This window comes from Seriola dumerili, unplaced genomic scaffold (genome assembly GCF_002260705.1).
Source record: "Seriola dumerili isolate Sdu_G_001 unplaced genomic scaffold, Sdu_1.0 BDQW01000432.1, whole genome shotgun sequence".
Lineage (NCBI taxonomy): Eukaryota > Metazoa > Chordata > Actinopteri > Carangiformes > Carangidae > Seriola > Seriola dumerili.
The window spans coordinates 2122101-2142913 of record NW_019174687.1 but is presented as its reverse complement, the minus strand read 5'-3'; the positions used below and the strand labels follow the sequence as shown (position 1 = coordinate 2142913).

The 20813-nt window shown below is 39.8% G+C and overlaps 1 protein-coding gene across 1 annotated transcript; it reads left to right on the top strand.

The window, feature by feature from the left end:
* The first annotated feature begins 296 nt into the window (after window positions 1-296).
* Window positions 297-5662, top strand: penk (proenkephalin). The gene is made up of 3 exons (XM_022761821.1): window positions 297-570; window positions 1324-1470; window positions 4723-5662. Exons 2-3 carry the CDS (start codon window positions 1327-1329, stop codon window positions 5323-5325), a joined length of 747 nt encoding a protein of 248 aa, XP_022617542.1. The 5' UTR covers window positions 297-570; window positions 1324-1326; the 3' UTR covers window positions 5326-5662.
* The last annotated feature ends 15151 nt before the right edge of the window (window positions 5663-20813 follow it).

Sequence of the window (20813 nt, the reverse complement as noted above, 5' to 3'; positions counted from 1 at the left end):
TAGTGCTAAATATCATTCACACACAGATGGTATGGTAGATTGCCATTTATTGACTATATCAAAAGCTTCCAGAGAAGCAATAAAACAGATGACTTGAAATGTGTGACAGAAGAAAGGTGCGTGTGTGCCTGTGTGTGTGTTATAAGAGAGAGGGGGGTGTGTGTGTGTGGGGGGGGGGGGCTGGCACGTCACCTCATCACGCCTATTAACCCCCCCCCCCCTTTACCTCCGGTGACGTAAGCCACACAAACTACTTAACTACAAGCCGCGTGGCCACCAGCCGCAGATCCACAACACCGAGCAACTCCGGTGTTTGTTTTGTCTCCTGTCCGGTCCGGTTCTTCACGACAGTCAGCGGACAGTCAGAGGGAGCGAGAGAGAGAGGAGAACGTTTACTGATTGGCTGAATCGTGACCGCTCTGCCCACCGCGCGCCACACACGGAGCCGCGCGTACATATATTGGGGTCCACGGGCTAGAGCCACTCGACAGTTTCCGCCGGTTCCCCCGAGGGCGCGCGCGGACGAGGAAGACACAGAAAGGCTTAAGTAAAATAAAAAATAACACAGAGGTAAGATCATAACTTCTATATTTAATTAGTACTTTTTACAACATATATAGTTGCATTTATATTTATATTGTATATTTTAACTATCACCTTTCTGTAGTAGTGGCACATATCCATACATATTTCCTAACATATTTCTAATTGTTATTTATATATCATAGTATAAGGACATATTTTTATATTTTGTGTTTATACTTGATCTTTATCTTTATAATCTTACTTCTTATTCTCTATTTGCTGTTACATTTCCATTCTTGAGGGAGCAACTGCAATGAACCTAATTTCCCCCTGGGGATCAATAAAGTATTCTGACCACTACTACTACGACTACTATTACTAGTCTACTACTGCGGTCAGTGCAACTAGTAATAACCATAGTAATTCACTGATGTTCATGCACAACATCCACTTAATAAACACACACTTTATGGTATATTCAACATACATATTTTAACATTTATTAAAATTATTTAATGTTTATTACTGTCTTTAGAAAACCTAATAATTATTATTAGGAATAATTGTAGTAGGAGGCTGGTAGTAGTGGTTGAAGCAGACTTGGTAGTAATTCTAATAGTGACTTTGGTAGTAGAAATTGGTGAATGATTGATTACATTTCTATCCAGTTTAAAAATATTTTCATAAAAAATCAATTTTTTTATCATTCAATTTCATATTTATTTTTGAAATATTTAATGTTAACAATCTGACAAGTTTTTCTGTAATTGGTATGTTTTTGTGATTCCCCATCCTCAGTCCATGGCTGCCCCCACACACAGCAGCTGCATGTGGATGTTGGTTCTGGGCGCGTGTGTGTCGCTGGTGGCCGGATCAGACTGCGGGAAGGAGTGCGCACTATGTGTGTACCGTCTGCTGGGACAGCAGTCTGGTTTCTCCTCCCTGGTAATGTCACTTTATTTGATTATTACTGTAAGGTTCATTTGTATTTCTAACACACTTTGAGACAAAGTAATAATAGACCAGATGAAATCAGTGAGGTGACAGAGACCTGACTCCATCTCACTCAGGCTAAATATTTTATTATAAATTAAATTTATACTGAGACTAAAAACAAGACAAAGACAAAACAGCAGTCTGGTTTCTCCTCTGTACACGGTCTTGTTAGTGTAATTTTATCAGCTATAATAGATTCAGGGAACAACTAATATTAGCATGGAGCAGCTCCTTTTTAAAGTCTAACATTAATAATACTAATAATATATATAATATATAATAACATATACTAATTTATCAAGCAAAATCCATGTACATCTTCTCTTTTTGTATGGCCCCTTCAGTTTGTTTTTCCTCTATTCCAGTCATTCTTTGCTTTCTGCTCAGTTTATCCCCTAATCTATTTTTCTTAATTTCCTTTTTTCCTCTCTTCTGTCTCCTGTCCTTCTGTACATTCCTCATCTCCTTTCCTCTCCCATCTCCCCACCTCTACTCCTTTCCTGTTTTTCTCAGTTATTAGACGCCTGCAGTCACAATAATACTGTCCCGTTATAAAGCCTCAGAAATATACTGTACGTCACTGTTCCCCTTTCACTGAGAGGGATTTTCCTTTTTCCTTTTTTATGTTTTTCTGTCCCTGTCTTCGTTATTATATCATTCTGTACATTTCAAACAAACAAACACAAAAAACTTATATTGAGTACTTTCATTGTTTTCTTGAAACTGAAACTGAAACTGAAATAATATATAATATAATATATTTAATTTAATAAACCAGAGAAGTGGAAAAATGTTGTAATTACATTATTAATGGTGCTAATTAGCGCTTGATGCTCAGTCATAATTCCATAACTTTAACAAAGGAAAGGGCTTCTATCCCCTATAAATATATTGAAGGGACTCTTCTGGGTTTTGAAGAACTCCTGAACTTATTCTTGCCAGGAAGAGGGGAAGGAGAGACCCAGACTAATGTAACATCAATATTATTCATTTTCCCAAGGCTTAAAGAATGAAAAACAGTGTTTAGCTTCTTTTCCCTCATTACGTAGTCATTACTTGTTGTGTACTTCCCATCATGGCCACCAGAGAGAGCTGCTGCCCTCCACCCCCCACCCCCCCAGCCCCTCGGGAGCCAATATGTCCTCAATTCAATTTTCCTGTTCATTAAATTTTGTCTTTATAAGCCAGCGGCATTGAAAGCTCAGCAAGAATCCTTACCCCGCTCTATCAAGCAGGACTCTGTGAAATCCAATGACACATATGAGGTTAGGAGCAGGTGACCCCACCAGAATAGTTTAAGGATGACTGGGATAACTGGGTTGTAGAGTTGGTGGGGGGGGGGGGCACCGATTAGATGACACTGTGTCAGTGGAGGAACAGGCTGGGACGGATGGATTTAAGGAAGAAATGGTGTTTTTCTAAGTTGTTAAGGGAGTAATTTAAGGGTGTCGTAGATGAAGTGGCCTGTTGTGTTCTCCCCAAACATCTGTTGCATCTGTTATCGCTCCCTCTTCGACTCTCTCTCTCTTTTGTGTGTTGTTCTCTCTCTGAACACAATCTTGGTTGCAGTGCACACCAGACAGATGTCAGAGCTTTTTCTCTGCGTGTTTGCCTCCATTTAAAATTCAGTAATTATTGATCAAACCCTATTGTCATGGTTTACTGTAACTAGGGTGGAAAAATGAAACAACAGTGATGCATTACATTGAAAAACAGCTCTCCGTATTTTTCCATGATCTAGTTGACAGGTTGTTGGGAGAATTATTCTGAATCCATCAGAGCACAAAACTGATGTTATTTAATTTAACATTTAGCCTAAAATACATTCAGTTCTCATGTTCTCAGTTATTTAGCATCTCAAGTAATCATTTTGAGTGAAATTTCAGAGTGAATTCATCTATAAAATATCAGAATGGTATCAAAATTCACAATCACCATTTCCTAAAGCCCAATGTCCAAAACCCAAAGATGGAACCAGAATTTATTTTGAAATGATGATTAGAAGACCAGTTTCTCTTTTAATGCCTAAAAGCTTTAAAATACCTCAGTCATCTCATGCAAATATACTTTCTTTGTTTCCTTCCAAGAAGAAGATAGATATCATTCTGACGTTAAAGGTATTTTTCTGCTCAGTTTTGGACTTCCATAAAACTGAGAACATATAAGAAACAGATTTTAAAGGTGCTATATGTAAGTTTTCGCTATTGCTACATGGCCTGAACAGCTGTACAGCATTAACAACTGTTAACTTAAGAGTCCAGAATAAAACATTAAAGGTTCAGCATTAACACATTCAGTGGCAGAGAAAACTTACATATAGCACCTTTAAAAAAGAATGGTACAAACTGAAGCAGAAGCAGCCAAACACATCCTGATTTTTTGATCAAGTAAAAAAAAAATAGGTCCTACATTTCCATAAGACAACTGAATAGTGTTTCTCCATTGGACCCTTTTTTTGCCTGGTAAATGCCCATGTTAAAACTCCACTGAAGGTGGGGCCTGAATGGAGACCAGCATGAAAACCTGTTCTCACCAAGTCCTGGACAGATGAATTCAACATGCAGAGCCAGTTAACTCATGTACAAATGAAAAACTGAACTGACTTCAGTATTCTTTAACAGTGGAGCTCCCCTCACTGGAGACTGAAAGAATCTGTTGTCAGCTTAGCCGTGATATAAAGTTAATTCTTCTTTATGGTTAAAAACTTACCAAAACCACAATCATGATCAACAATCAGTATGTTGCTGATTGATGAGGTGATGTTGACCTTCATCCTGATGTGTGTTTGAAGACGTAAGATTGCTCAGTATGCATTGCTTTACAAAGTACATTTAAATCCTGATACCTTAATTCATAATGTCTACCTCTGTGCAAAATATGTCCTGACTCCAGCGCCACACTCGTTCATTTATCTTCTCATCTCATTCTCGTAAAGACAGCAAATAAGTGCATTTTAAACGTTTAACTAGTCCTTTCATTTCTTCTTGTAGCCCTTTAAATAACTAAAGGGTCAGAAAATCAGGGAGTCAACTCACTCAGATGTTAAAACTCCTGAATGACCCAGTGTTACTTCTGTAAAGTTTGAGGGATGAAACCGTAGTGATTCAGGTGCAGTGATAACACATAGCTGGAAAAACAGCTTATTAACACTTTATTAATGACTAATTCTGAAAGTCACGATCATAATTTTGATTTTCCCAGACATGCTCACTTGAGTGCGATGGCGGGTTGGACAGCCAGAAGCTCCGCCTGTGCCGGGACTTCCTGCTGGAGGAGGAAAACCACATTCCTCTGGACACTGACCCCCGTCAACAGCAGGAACAGGAAGCAGCAGGTGCCATGATGGCTGACAACGAGGATGCAACATCACCGGAACACCAGCTGGCCAAGAAGTACGGCGGCTTCATGAAGCGCTACGGTGGTTTCATGTCTCGCCGCTCCTCCTCCTCTCCAGAGGGGGCACTAGAGGATCCTGGAAACCAGGACGAGGAAGAAAATGTTCGCCTGGAGATCCTTAAGATCCTTAATGCTGCGGCCGAGCACGGTGGCGAAGGAGATGGTCAGGGAGGGGAGGCAGTGAAGAGGTATGGCGGCTTCATGCGTCGGGCTGAAGGAGGGGTGGCGCAGAGCGACCTGCTGGAGGCAGTGTTAGGCCGCGGCCTCAAGAAGCGTTATGGAGGCTTCATGAGGCGCGTGGGGAGGCCTGAGTGGCTGGTGGACAGCAGCAAGAGTGGGGCGGTGTTGAAACGGGCCTGGGAGAACGGCAGCGAGCTACAGAAGAGGTACGGTGGGTTCATGGACTAGGATGCCTCAGTTCTGACCCTTCAACCCCCCCCCCCATCCCTCTAACCCCTTCTCTTCAACCAATCACCTTGTAGTCTGGACTTGTTTGTGTCTGAATCGACTCCTTCTGCTATTGTCACTGCATCATCTGGCTTTGTATAACATTCTGCTGCCTACTCCACTGGTCCTGTAATGATAAAAAAAGAGAAACATAAATCATTCAGATGTACACAAATCATCTTTTTTTTGGTCTGTTTTTGGTTTTCATGATATTATTTATTAAAAGAATCTGTTGATTGAGGCGTGTTGGGCGAGTGTTCTGATTTTCACAATAAAGTCAAACATTAAAATATGCAAATATTTGCTGTATTTACATACAAGTATGATAACACATCATGATGAAACTGGATTTGGATCGAAATTGGATGAAATGTAAATACAATTAGCATGAAAATGTTCATTAGTATTATTAAAGTATTATTATCAAGTAACACTTGACCTGATAGCAGACCTAATACTTAATGACAGATCGTGTTGTATTTGCATCTTGACAGATGCACATATCTTTAGATCCTTATCTGGGATCAATGTTCTATTCTAACATGTTTTTACAATGTCACCTGTAAATCTAAATATTATATCTTTGAGCCTTGACTAGTGTCTGCAGGTCATCCTCTCACGCTACAGTCGGCCACAACACAGCAAACTCCACAACTCAGATGGTCAGAGTAGCAAGTAGAGTATGTAGCCTGAAAAGAAAACCCAGGCAAACATGCTGCTTGCAAAGTGTAACTGCTGTCAGCTGTGGTAAGAACTGAAGCTGATGAGTGCGTCAACAATTTTATCAAATCAGATCTAAGTTACTGAAACTGAAACTGTAGAAGTAGATGTGACAAATACTGAGCTGTGTGGACAAATTTTGGTTGAAACCATCATCATGAGCCCTAACACCTTCACAGGGCTGTTTGAGGGTCAAGACCTGGGTTTAGGGTTCATATTAGAATAAGGTTTAGGTTAGGGTTTGGGAAATTATAATAGACCTCAAATTCCTGGATCAGCTGGTTTCAGGGGCCCATTTCCTTCCATCATGACATGTCCTTGAAGTAACCACAAACCAAAAATCACACATGCTGTGTATATGAAAACTCTTATCTATAACCATTAAAAATACCACAGTCTACCAATACCAATGTAAATGTTTGGATTATATCCTGAAGATATGGATGGATCCTTGGTTCAATCTGGTCATCAACAAGTTAGATAAAACCCTGTAAGTGCCAATGTCAAATAAAAAATCATACACATACACACACACAAATATGGAGCTGAAGGGGAAATCCTGTTGCTGGCCTTTCTAAGAGTCCTGTTCACAGCCTAACTTGTCCATGAGAGCCGACCAGAAGTGCAATGAGAGAAATCCCCCTCAAGGGGGTGTTTTGCTGAAAGAAAATTTTGTCAATTAACTAATTAAAATGCTAATAAGACATAGACATGATCACAGTAGGGTGATATGAACACCTTGTTCCCTAATGATTTATCTAACCTTTGGTCCCGTACGGGTTCATCTCCAGGCCCACAGTAGTGAGATTTTGTTCTCCATGTAAATTAAAACGTTCCACTAGCATGTTTTGTGACTTTTCTTTCATAATTAGCTGGATATTGCTGCTGTCTCACCTATTTATTACATGTGTTACAGGAAATACTGTAAACAACAACTATGTAAGGGTCAGGGTAAAGGTTGAGGTTGAGGCATTTATTTGTGTGGGTTAGGGTGAGGGGCTAGTGAGTGCATTATGTCAAAAGTATCCCACTTTTGGCAGATGAGGGAACCTTAAGATCAGGTGTAGCAGTACAGCTGTGGAGAATGATAATGCTGTGATATTTTTCAAGCTGTTTAAGATGTAGCATTTGAAATTACCTTCCACTTCCCCTTCTGTGGCTAGCTAGATGGTGACAGTAAGTACCAAGTATCAACCTCCGAGGCTGAAAAATGAAGCCAACACTGAAGAACCAAAAACTGCAGCTCCTCTAATGACCACTAGAGTCTGGCTCCAACAGTGAGTCAATCCCCATAGATTCCCATGTTAACCCTTGTGTGGTGTTCGGGTCTGTGGGACCCGTTTTCATTTTTTATCAAAAGAAATATTATATGATTAAGTATTTTTTCAAACCCAGACTCATTGGCCTTGGCTCATTTTCTGTGAAGAATATTTATCAGAACACATTTTCAATGACCACACATTGTACACCCCCCTACACATTTTATATTAACCATACAAGTATATGCTGTTTACTGTATATTGCTTGTAATTGGGATGAAGTAAACATCTGTTAAGTATTTTAACAGAAAATTGTTTGATTGTGTTGAATTAAACCCCAACAAATGCAGCGGGTCCACCAGACCCGCCAACACTGGCTGAGTAACAAAAATATGAACATCACACAAGGGTTAAAATGTTCAACTTTACAGCAGAAATAAATATGTTTACAGCCTGCTAACCCAAAAAACAGAGTTTTAGGTGAGGTCTGCAACCTCTCTTGTGTTGGTAACCAAGGCATTTCTGTATTTATGGCCTTTTAGTAGCTGGACACACAATACATTTCCCCAGACCTAAAAATTTTACAGGTACTACCTGAGTACATCCACTTCTCTTCAGTGTTAGATAATGATTAAATACATCCATTACCTAAACCACTTATTTTGAAGAGTCACCACTTAACCTAACCTGTGGGACTGTGCCAACTCCACACAAAAAAGACTTCAGCCAAACGGTTGGTTCAAACCCAGGTTCTTCTTGCTGTAAGGGTACAACACACCACTGTGCCACCTACCATTATGATTACAGTGAGTTTTATATTATATATTTAGGCTTTAGTTACGACAGTACCTTGGTAACACTCACCATGCAGGAGCAGAACTTTAGCCCCTAGTCTCTAATATTACTATCCTTGGGAAGGCCACGCAATTGGCTCCCTGACATCGAACAACTGTGCAGCGTTTCTTTAACATTTAGTACCTAGCTTGTTTCTGAAATGAAAACCGGGGATATTTCCAGTTTGGCAGCCAATATATTATTTAAATATCCAATGTTTTTATCTATGAAATAAAAAAGGTGGATGGTCCCGGTTTCATGAATGTATTTTGACCATGGTAACTGTTGTACTGTAATAAAGGCCAACTGACATCCCACAAAATATGGAATCATCCTGTAATTGGAGACAAAAAGAAGTATTCCATACTGAAATAATACAGGATGTGCTTTGTCCCAAGAAAAAGACAAAAAAAAATCTGATTGGAAAACTCTATTTTGATGGTTTTAGGACAGTGACCTTTTCATTTGTGAAGTTGCTATAGCTAGCAGCCACCCCTGTCTGTTGGCCAAAACAAGCACAATGCTACACGTCTGCCTGTCTGCTCTGCTGCCTGTCTTTCTCTCGAGTCTGTTTTTAATTCAAAGTTAAAAACTGAAATTTATGAGGGAAAGTTGGTCACCCTAATTTACTTTCTTACCTTTAAAGTTTCTGAATTAGATTGTGTCAAGTATCTACGAATGAACACTAATGTTCACTAATGTTGCTAGTTTCTACCTTTAGCTTTAGTAACAATTTAGCTAACTATTGTTAGCTAGTTTCTAACTTTAGCCTTGAGTTACAGTTTAGCGAACTAATGTCAGCTTGCTGATAGCATGCCCTTTCATTTCCAGTGATGGCTTGTCATTTCATTACCAATATAAAATCTCATACATGATCTAATTTTAATAATGATAATAATAATAATACATTTTATTTGGCAGCGCCTTTCACAGCACTCAAGGACACTTTACAGAAGATTAATTTTAGCAAACACTAGTGCTCAGAGCAGTGACAAAATGGAGGATTAGTTGTTGTTGAGATACTTTTTAACATTAATATACAAGCAAGATACTGTAAGGACTGTAACACTTCAGCTAACTGAAGCACACGCCTGCTCTGTACTGCGTTCCCTTTCACCCTGGAGAAAAAGTTGACCCCCCTATTGTCAGTGAATAATTTGCACTCTGTATTGGATAAAGAGCGACTGAAAAAGTTGGAAAGATGAACAGAACTCACTCAACCTCTGAGAAAGGACAGAATTAACATCTGCATGTAAGGCTATGCAAACTAACCATGTTTGTCATTTTCTAGCTTTACATCAAATTGAATTGAAGGCATTTCTCCAGCCCCAACCTCTGCCGAACTGCACTGTACCTTTGAACATTGGTAAATTTTTGTACCTTCTTGTCTGTGCCGCTAAAAACACATTTCTTTACCCCTAGTGACAAAAATGTATGAGAGACAGGACAGTCGGGCAGAGAGAGAGGGAATGACATGTAGCAGGTTTGACTCAAACCGCTGCAGTTAGGACTAAACCCATGTGGTATGTGCAGTGCCAGGTGAGCCACTGTGACGCCCCCAGAATTGATACGTTATCAGGTACAGTTGGAGCGAAATGTCATTTTCTACTTTTATGAAAATTCAGAGACAAAATCAGTTTGCCAACAGTTGACCAAAAGTTAACTGTAAATGATTTTTTTAGGATAAACACAAGAAACTTGTGCTGTAAATTATATGTAAACTAATCCATATTCTGTGTGTTTCAATGTATTGTTCTGATAGAACTGATTTGTCCTTAAAAAAAAGTTCCAGCACATGAAAAAAAGCAGCTTTTCAACATTAAGCCAAAGCATAAGACTTAAGCAGCTATCCTCTAATCACTGAGTGCAACCAAGAAACATTTCATTTGGTTTCAGACACAAAACAGGAACAAAGTTCAGTAAAAGTGCACTTACAAAATGCAAATTCATAACTCACATACTGTATAAGATTCAATTAATTGAGTGTTTTAACACTGGCTTTGTAAGCCTGCCTTATGACCCTACAACATTATTAAAAACCATTAGAGCAATGTGAAGACTAGCTGAAATCACTAGAATGCACAGCCAGCTGTGTTGTTAATGAAAAAAATATTCCAAGACCAAGAACTGAATGTAAATTGTTTATTACTATTTATTATTATAACCCAACTCTCTATTTAAATCAAGATGTTCTAACCATTGAATTGCAGCATCATCTGCCTGAACCTTAATCTTGTTAAAAGATAATTATGTACCCTTTGCTGTCAGCAATGATTTTGTACCTTTAAAATTAAACAAAGGTCCACAGTTATCACCCTAAGGACCATTTCAGCATCTTACAGGATACTTTTCTGAAGAATGTACCTTTGGGTACAAAAACGATACTCCTATTACTCTGTAATGCCTCCATGTCTCAGTCCAGCTTTCTCCCTTGAACTGCTTACAGCAGGTTGAACATTTCACCCCAGTTCAGATCACAAATTCTACATTACAAAGACATCAGCGCAGTCGGTCTAATTCTCCCCTCCCCATAATGTGATTTAATATATTTCCACCAGTGAGAACTTTACAGCTGTCTGTAAAAAGCCAACCCTCGCTTAGCGAGGGACCTGTCAACTGGGGGGTTGTTGGTGGCTTTCAGAGCTGTAATCTGTTATGTTTATCCAAAGAGGAGACTAGAACTAGATGCTTATCTAACTGATTGGCCATCTTAATCTCAGAAACGGGAGGAACATTTTATAGCAATAATATTTTTTCCAGCAAGGCAGCTCTCTACATTTCTCAATCCAGCATCTGTCTAAATTGGTCAGTTTTGCACACAGGACTTCACATCATGCAGTTTCTTGTTCAGTCATTTAGGCCATTCTGACTCCCTCTGCCCTCAGTTGCTCAGAGAAACCAGCATCTCTGCATTTTGAAATTCTCCCTCTTGCTTGTACCATGACTGACAGTCAAACGAAAAGGGGAAGTTGTTCAACAATATGCCCTTATGCAATAATTTTAATGAAAATGTCTGTAATTAACCAATCTGCACTTTGGATTTTACAATAAAGATGGGACAAACTAAATCGACAAAGAATACTGTATGTGATCTGCAAAACTGTCTTGTGAAAATAAGGTACCCAGGAAGCTCAACTTACATGCAGAGCCACCTTTTTCATCATAATCCTGATCTCATTGTGGAGAAAACAGCTGACGTTAGCACAACTAGTGGTGATTCTACAATGAATACGATGTTTAAGGCAAAGTTTCCTTTTATGTCCCCAAGTGCAACCAGTGTTTCAAAATCTATCACTGAGTTTATTTGTAAGGACCTTCACCTGTACAGTGTACTCGAAAATGAAGGTTGGAATGAAAATATGAAAAACCAAAATGAAAATATTTCACTGAAAAACTTATTCCAGTGTTGTATGCAGAGACTACAACAAAAGTGGAAGATGCACTCTGCCGAAAGAGTTGCACTCAACTGCAATGGGTGGACCTCAAGGGCCACCAAGTCCATCACTGCTTGTTTTATTGACCACAGGTGGGAGACACACTCCTGTTACTGTAGTCGTTAATGAAGACGCATCAAACATGACTGTGGCAGTTGAGCTGACTGGATATCAACGCGTTTGGTGTTTTGCGCATATATTGCACCTCACATCACAGTGGGCCCTGAAAATGATGACTGTTGCTCGCCTGCTTCAAAGTCTGGAGAATTTTCCACCTTCCTCCACAGAAGCACCACATGCACTGAGGAGAAACCAGAGGATGCTGGACCTGGTACTCCTGGTTTATCGAGCAGGAGCCCGCCATCTGTGCTGTCCTCTAAGCTCCTGAGGTAAGTTGCTTATTCATTCATGAACTGTTTTTTCCTCTCTTCCATGTGTCAGTAACTTGATGGTTCATAACGTTACATGTCTGTTTTCATTAGTGACGGCTGTAGTAGACATGATAACTGCTGTTACCCTTATAATTAATGTGTTTGGTGAATGTTGCTACCACTAGCTGGCTAACAATCAGCATTGCTGTTGAGCATATCACAGTAATACTAGTATGGGCTAATGGCTAGATTGTTTTTTGTTTGCTCTCGTGTTCACAGAGTAACAATTCAGTCGAGTTTCTTGTTGGATGTTTAGTGGACAATTTCACTGGGCTTCAAAACAGCTTGTTGGCTGAAGAAGCATTGTTATGGTCTGAAATACTGGTGGTCCAGTGCAACATCTAGTGGTAGTGATGATCCTTTACAGATCCTTTAAATGTATTTTGTATCATTCATAATAAAAAACAAACTAACTTTAGTTTTAATGCAAGAACAGAGTAATAATTAGAGTAATTAATAAATTAAAAATCAGGAATTCTTATTTTAGGCTAAATCATTTAAAAAGTATACATGAAATTAATTTTTTAATCCATTCTGACCTATTCTTTTATTAAAGGTAAGAAAGCACCATGGATTGGATCATCCTGACTGAGGCAGACATCTGAACAGGTTATACAAGCAGTCAAACCACTGCTGGTGGCAACAAACATCATGTGTCATTGCTCCACTTCACGAACAACTGTTGAGTGACACAGTCAGCACCATTGAGGAGTCACTTCCTGTCAGAGAGATAAAGAGCACCATCCATTAAGACCTATCAAAGAGATATGACTCTACCTTTACATCTTATCAGCCTTAGACCCCAGGTTTAAATCTCGGCTCTTCCTATCACAGAGACATGTGCCACAGTGGTGCCAGAGGCTGCTGCTCTGAAGGTAATTACATCCTGTCAACAGTAGCATATCATCTAAATTCTTAGCTTCAGTTTTCTGTTGATGAACTGTTAAACTGAGACCACTGCTATGGATGCCATCCTCCACATATGTACACTACACCCAAGAACAAACTGATTTTAGATTTTGGTGGCCAAAGGTCAAAGGTCAAGGTCAGTGACCTCACAAAACATGATTTTGTCCTTTTGAACACAACATCTTTAGATCTCCTTAAGGGAATCCCTTCAAATTTTGCACAGATGTTCACTTGGACTCAAGCATGAACTGATTAGACTTTGGTGGTAAAAGGTCAAAGGTCATGGTCACCGTGACCTCAGAAAACACTTTTTAGCCATTACTCAAGACTTCACACAGAAATTATGACAAAATTTCTACACATAGTTAATATTCTTTTATGACTTTGGATAAATAGGGATGTAACCTGAAACTAGTCTGAGTAGCAGAGGCATACGACCGCAATGCAGTAATTCTAGTTTTCACCTTATGTTGTGTTCTGCTTTGTGGGTCCAGATTAAGAAAAAAAAACTGATATAAAGTCATATAATTTTGCTTGAATTGGTTTTGCAATGTTCTGTGTTTGATCTGATATTCCTGTGAAACCTGTTCTCATTGATACCATATGTTTGTGTTGTGTGTTTATTATTTCAAACCTGAGTACATTCGTAACTTGCTTGCAGAGATCCACTTTCATGTTAGATGTTTTGATCCCTCTTTTCCAAGCCTTTTTTCCTAATCCAGCAATAAAATAGCTGCTAAAAGGAATTAATAAATGCTTCCCTTCTGTGCCTCATAATCGACGCCACATCAAGCTCTCTGTTTGACATAACATAACTGTTCTTTGTGAAGGTTGTGCTGATTCACTTCTCATCAGTGTATTTTTATTAGCCTTCGATGGGTTTTTAAGAATTGGCAAACTCACTTATCCATCAAATGAATTGAATCCTGAAATATCTCATTTTCTGATTGTTCCACTCGAGCAACTACAGTTTATTCCTCAAACACACAAAGGTGAAGGAGGCTTGTTCCATTATTAAAACCAGCATTGATTCCCCCTTTTGTCCTTTGAAGCCACATTTAAATTCATCATCTCCTCTTTTTCTAACCCCAGGCAGTAATCCATTGTCAAATATCTGGTTTAGCCATCTCCTCAAAAAATTTCTCCTGAAGTGTAATTGATCCCCCTCAGCAGTTTCAGGTCATTCTGCATCAGCAGATGGGCCGCTGTTCTTCTTCTGCCTCTCTTCTCTTTTCTGATCCTTCATTTCTATTTTCCATTGCATCATCGTTAACTGATTTTCTATTTCCTCTGTATCATTTTTGTCTATTTCCCCTGAATCTATGACCTACGTCCCCTACATCATCACTGGTCATCTCTCCTTCATAACTGGTCTTATTCCCTGGCATCACATCCTTATTCCCATGTATTATACTGATGTTTAACCTCTTCATGAACACTGACATCACTTTTCTGCTCTTCTCCTCCCACTGCTGGTTTAGTGCTGCATAGTAAGGTATGGTTTATCTTCTATTTTTCAGGGAAGTTTCCTTCCTATTTGGAGCATGGTGATCCACTTCCTGCTGGGGTCTAAGTGCTAAACTCTTTTACTCCTGTTCACAATGAATTAAATGTCCTCTTCTGATTGAAAATGACTTTACAAAGGAAAGTCATCACTAATTCAACAATGATCTGCAAGTTTCTCTCTCACCCCATTCACACCTGGTGTTAAAACGTGATCTGCATTCAGACTCTTTATCAGGATAAAAAAAAAAAACACTTTATTAAATACGTCATGATCAGAATGTGATCAGATCTGCCTCACCACTTCCTGAAGGTGGTCTGGCTCGTATTGTGTTTGGGTCTTACGTAGGTGTAAAGGGAATCTTTGACACCTACAGCTGATTTGTTGGCACCTGAAATTGTTTACGTGCAGGTTTTCTCTCTGGAGGACAGAGATCAGAACTAAATGAAGACGAGGACGAGAACACATTAAAAATACCAGGTGTAATGACAACGCATGTATTCACGTGATCGTGCATCCTACCACCAGACGCAGCTACAGCCGTGGTCAGTCAGGTTTGACGCACTCGGTGTAAATTCAAATCACAAAGTTGAGCGTAGCTAAGACCTGCATAAGAGTTAAGACCTACTGCTGTCTGCCGTCTTCTACCATTGAGAATGTCTGGCCATCCTTAAAGGGGTTAGTTGGGGTTGTTTGACGTGGGCTTGTGTGAGGTAATCATGCATAGTCAGTGTGTTACCTGCAGTAGATTCAGATCAGCACTCTGCCAGTTAGGACAGGTGGTACCACTGGTACACTAGCAGAGCGATGTGCTGCTGTGGGCGGGGCCAGTACAAAAAAATGTTTTAGAGACTTTTAAAAGACACCCACCGAAACAATCCAATATCTGTTTGAATGTATCTTCATGTAGAATATTCTCAGTGCTCTATTTTCACGTCAAAACAGCACTTTCCTTTGGTACTATTTTTCTCAAATGCTGAACTACCGTATTCCTATGCACAATGGCACCCACAGCATGCACTGTATTATGCCGTAGACGCAGGTCAGCTGAGTGAATCAGAAAACTAAACTTGACTTTGTTTAGACAGGAAGATAAAGCCCTGAAAATACTCTACATTTGAATGGATATTGGAGTGTTTTGGTGTCTCTAAAACATGGAAACCACTGAGGCTGTTTTGAGGGTGAACCTTACAACGACTTCATTTGAATGAGTTGTTGTAGCAGCTGGATCAAACTGACATCTGAATAGAGAGGTTGATTGTCCCATCAAATGCAACAGGCCCATGACTTCATCAGTCAGAAATTGCTGTAATTCACAACAGCCTCTATTGAGTCTTAAATTACCCATCTCTGAGCAAGAGGAGCCACTTATGTATGAAATAACTGCATACATGAAATCCATATGCTGAGCAGTAGCAGCAGATGTCTATTCATATGGAAAAGGTGAAAAAAAGTTCAATTAAAATGGAGAGTGGCAGACAAATCAATACAACTATTAGTATCTGAATTACCTTCAGGCTGTTTTCCTTGGTAAGACAGAGGCGACTGAAACTACATTTACTCCATCTGATGATAAAAAATCTTTACTCAACCAAATCTTTAGCAACTCCACAAAAGTAAGCCCAACAGACTGTGACATCAGACAGTTAGTTAATCAATCAATCCATCCGCCTCTAACAGCAGTTTGACAAAGGCACATTCAAGGACTCCAGGTAAGAGATGACATCTTGAAGAATATCAATACTGAGGCTCGCTCTCTGGCCTCCAAGTGGTTCAGGCTGCTGTAGAAGTTGTTGAGTGTGCAGATTGTCCAGACTGCAGTACCTGCAGCATCGGCCTCTCTTCCTGGAGCAGCACAGTCACCACCCATTGCTCCTGCTGCTGCAGTGCTGTCTGCTTCTTCACTAACTCCCGAGGGCACGGATTCAAAGAGGTTCCTGATTGCTGGTTGGCTGTCTCTGCTGCGCTAGGCAAACCCTAATAATTGCATTTGCAAGGGGGACTGGTGCACCTCGGTCCTCAGACCATGGTCATTTGAGGATACTTCCTGTCTGTGTGCCTTACTTCCACCATCATCTGTCTACAGCCTCTCGGCCCCATTGCCATCACCAGCCCTATCCCTCATGTTCTACATAATTTATAATAAAAGACTTGCCTTCACCAACAAACTGTGTTCTGCTTTGTTGTTTCAGATCCAGGACTAAAACCTTACAGTGATATGCCCACATGTAATAGACAGAAATGGCCAGCAGGCCTTTAGGGAAGACCTAGGCTAGGACCTTCTTTTGAACAGTATTGAGGTTGAGTTCGTACACAAGCCTGTACTGATGAAAGAGACGTCAAATCTGTGTTCTCCCTTCTTCAGGATTGCTCCTAGAATTCTTCATCCATACCTCTGTACAGTCTGTCTGAGTCTAGTGCTCATTTCAGGCCTTGTAAAGCACAAGTGTTAGCATGTGGAGGTTACATAGCCTAACTATAAAAAATGTCTCCATGTTATTTACAACTTTTTCTCTTGCCTTTCCTACCATAATGTTAAGATGAGCCTTGGTCCACAGGGGCACAATATCCCGCTGGAAAACAGTGTCCCGGGCTGTCTGTGGATTTTGGAGACGCAGGAGTCCTGCAGGGGTGTTTCAGATAGATTTAATGTAAATCTACACCAATGAAACATCTACATGAGTTCTGTGCTCTCCTTAATGACTGTATGTCACATTACGTAACCTGACCTGTGGGGGAATACCTACTCAGATCATTTAGGCTTTCAAAGAGCTGGTTTCCCCAGAACTGTTCAGCTGTAGATGGGTGCCATATACCCCCATTTTGAGAACCTCACTGTATATCTAAATATCTAAAAATTTCTATTTCATAGTCTTGACTGTCTTTTGTGACGGCCAGAGACAATTCTGTCACATCGGTGAGGGGCACCCTGGCAGCTGACATGGTGCCAGAGCTTTCTGCCTTACAGTGGCTGCCCGTACTCTGGAGGGAGATCCCCGATCCCTTTCTCCCAGAGGGCACGCATATCACCAGGACTCTGCCTACACACTGTTGCCTCAACTGTTGAAGCCTTATAGAAATAATGGGCACCTGACAGCCAGGTAAAAAAATGGTGCACGCGTGACAGTAGAACATGCATTTGGTGTCTTTAAGTCTTAGTTCTGTCAGTTAAGATACATGCAGATGGAAAGAATGCAGGATATCAGCTCTGCAGTCCTTGTTGTGTATTGTACAACCTTTGTTAAGCTCCAGGGGACCATCACACTGGGTATCTAGAGAATGAGGCTCTGAGTGATGAACTACATCCACCACAACCCCATAATGAACAGGCATGATAACAGAGAAGCAACCTGCCTCAGCGTTTAGAGCCCAAACCCTTAGTAGGTTGGCACGTATTTATGCACAGGACACAGACTTCAAAGCTCTGCTGCAAACATACACTTCTCTGCTCTGTTCATCCCAGGAGTCACTATCACTTATGATACCTACCAGACGTACACAAACCCTGCATTACGGACCAGAAATACACAAATCAACTAAACCAATTTGGCTTAATTACATTTTTACATTTTATTCAAGATCTGATAGGACAACCCTCCCTATCTATCAGGCAATATCAACACTTCTATATTTACAAAGGCCTACTCCAGAAATTACCACCTTATTTATCATCACTCGAAGTTCTACTTCCAATACACGTACTCCTTATATGTTCCAGCAGTAAATGCTATTCTTGCCATCAGCCTTCAGATATCACGCCACATTAGTGTGGAATAACTTGCAGAACAGGCTGAAACTCAACACACTGATATCAACAGGACAATTCAAACATTTGATTACAAGTCTTACTGATTTAGAGCGTAATTGTTTTACTTAATCTCTTTTCTAATCTGCAGTTATGAGCGTTACTGTCGGCATCTTATTGTCTACCTGGTTGTGCGTCTTAACGCATATTTAAAAGCATTTAAACATACACTCTGATTGCTGTTTATATAAACACGTGTCCACTTGTTTGTATGAATACACATCTGAATGTAGATTTAAAATTGCTGAAAATGTGTATTATCTATTTTATTTTATGTACTCAGGTCTCACTTGTAAATAAGATCTTGATCTCAATGTGACTTCCTGATTAAATAAAGTGTGTGCATATGTATAATATATATCGTGAAGGAAGCAATATAACTGCTTTACAAGCTGAATAAGGACAATAAGGCTGTTAATATTCTGTCATGGTTTGCCTTGATGGACATTTTATGTTTGGACATTTGTTTTATTTCCTGTTTTATTTTGAAACCACTTCCCTTGTGTGTCTCATGTTACATTACTTCCTGTCTTTGTCCTGTTTCCCTCCTTGTTGATTGTCTGCCCCACCCTAATGTGTTACACCTGTGTTCAGTCACGCTTGCCTCCCTGGTGTGTCTAGTCTCTGTGCTCTGTCTGTAATCTACCTTTTGTTTTCCAGTTTTCTTCCTGTTCGTGAGTATTTTTGGATTTTATGGGTTTTGTTCTGGGCTAGTTGTTTGGACAGTTTGTTTGTACATTTCTCTTTTTCTTACTGAAGATAACTTTTCCACTGACACCTTTGTTTGTCTGCATTTGGCTTCAGTATTTCCAACCATCGTGACACATTCAGTCTCATATTGAGGTAGCTGAATGACTTTAAGCTAAAACCTTCCACCAGTGGGGTAATGTAACCTTCTCTTGGTCCACCTTCACATATCTCTTCCTGTTCTGCATCTGTAGCTGGCACACTGTTTGAGAAGTCACTGTTCCACATTCAGCCTCTCTTCCCAGATTCACACACACTCATTTCACTGAGTCGCTCAAATCTTTTTATAATGAAAACATTATATAACATTGGTATGAGAGAGTCAATAATAAAAATCATTCTCAAATATTTATGAATTTTAATTTTTTTGAAAATCAAACCACAACCGCTGAAGATAATCTCACATCCCTGCCCCCCAGGTTCAGAACTAGTGGTTTAGACTGTGACTGACTTTGGGATATCAACCTGGGGGTGGTTAGCATGTTGTTTTGGTTCTCCCCCACCTCTCCAGATCTAGGTACCGGGGACAAGCAGCTTGATTGTTATTTTATTTATGTTATTTGTGTGTGTATGTATGAGCACTGCTCATGGTCACACACACACACACACTCGTACTCAGAGCTGAATATTATAGACTCACTTCAAGAAGTCAGTGAAGAACATGATTCATCCTATAAATGAATAATTTTAGTCCAATATCTATAAACTGTTTGTCTTTCACCTTCAACATGACTTCATCTTTTCCTCCTATATTATTGCAGCACAAAAAAAAGTTTGTCCCCTGTGGTGCTAGAAACAGATCATTTCCCAGCTCTGGTGGATTTGTGGATAAAACAGTATTTTGATCTGAGTATCACCACCTGATAGTAAATTATAACAAATCAGATTATTTATTGAGCCATTTTATCTTTAATCAAATCAGGACTTCTCTTTCATTGGACAATATCAGTTTTCCTATGAATATGAATATCATCATATTCTTCATTTCTCTGATTGGATTAACTGAACCAGTCACTGATATAAATCAGATGAAACATGTCTGATCTGTGTCTGGAGAACACTGTCTCCGTCTCTCTGATCGTATCACCAGTCTGATAGGAGAGAGAGAGTTAAGTTTCTTCTGCCATAGTTTCTGTTGGTTATTAAATTCAATCAGCACCCAGCTGGACACGGCTCTGAAAGAGAGAGCTCACCTCACAAGTGATGATCATTGAAACTTTAGAAGAAAGCTTGTCATGCCCCACTCTGTGTCTTAAGGTCATGTTTTCTTGTTTCATATATTTTCATTAATTCCTGTTATTGCCTTTGTGGAGTTTCCCCTGCATCTCGTGCTCCTGTGTCACCAGTGTTTGGATGTTTCTGTTTTGCTTCGATTCAGTTCCCCAGTGTGTCCTCGTGCTTCTGTTCCTGGTTGCTCCTTGTGTTTTAGTTCGTTTTTCTTTTTAGTTCCTGAATCTTGGATTCTGTTTGACGACTTTGGATTCCCTGCTACACCTGAGTGGATTTTTTTTTGTTCCTGCTCCAAAGTAAAACTGTGTTTTTTTCTTCTTCCAGCCCAGTTTTTTTCTGTCTGCACTTGGGTCCAAACAGTAAAACATGAGACACAGAAGGTAAGACATTTTCAAAGGAACTAAACAGAAATCCAAACATCAAGTCCAGACAAAGTCCAAAGAAAGTGTCCAACTCACTAATATAAGGGGCAGATCATGACGGGGTTGAGTTTGACCAACTATCTAAACCATTTAACTCCATCCCAGCTGTTCTGAATTTTACCTGATGACTCCCAGCCTCTCATTCCTCCTGAGC

Coding starts and splice junctions, on each gene's coding strand:
- penk (XM_022761821.1), top strand. CDS start 1,327: ATGGCTGCCCCCACACACAGCAGCTGCATGTGGATGTTGGTTCTGGGC. Junction 1,471..4,722: donor AGTCTGGTTTCTCCTCCCTG/GTAATGTCACTT, acceptor TGATTTTCCCAG/ACATGCTCACTTGAGTGCGA.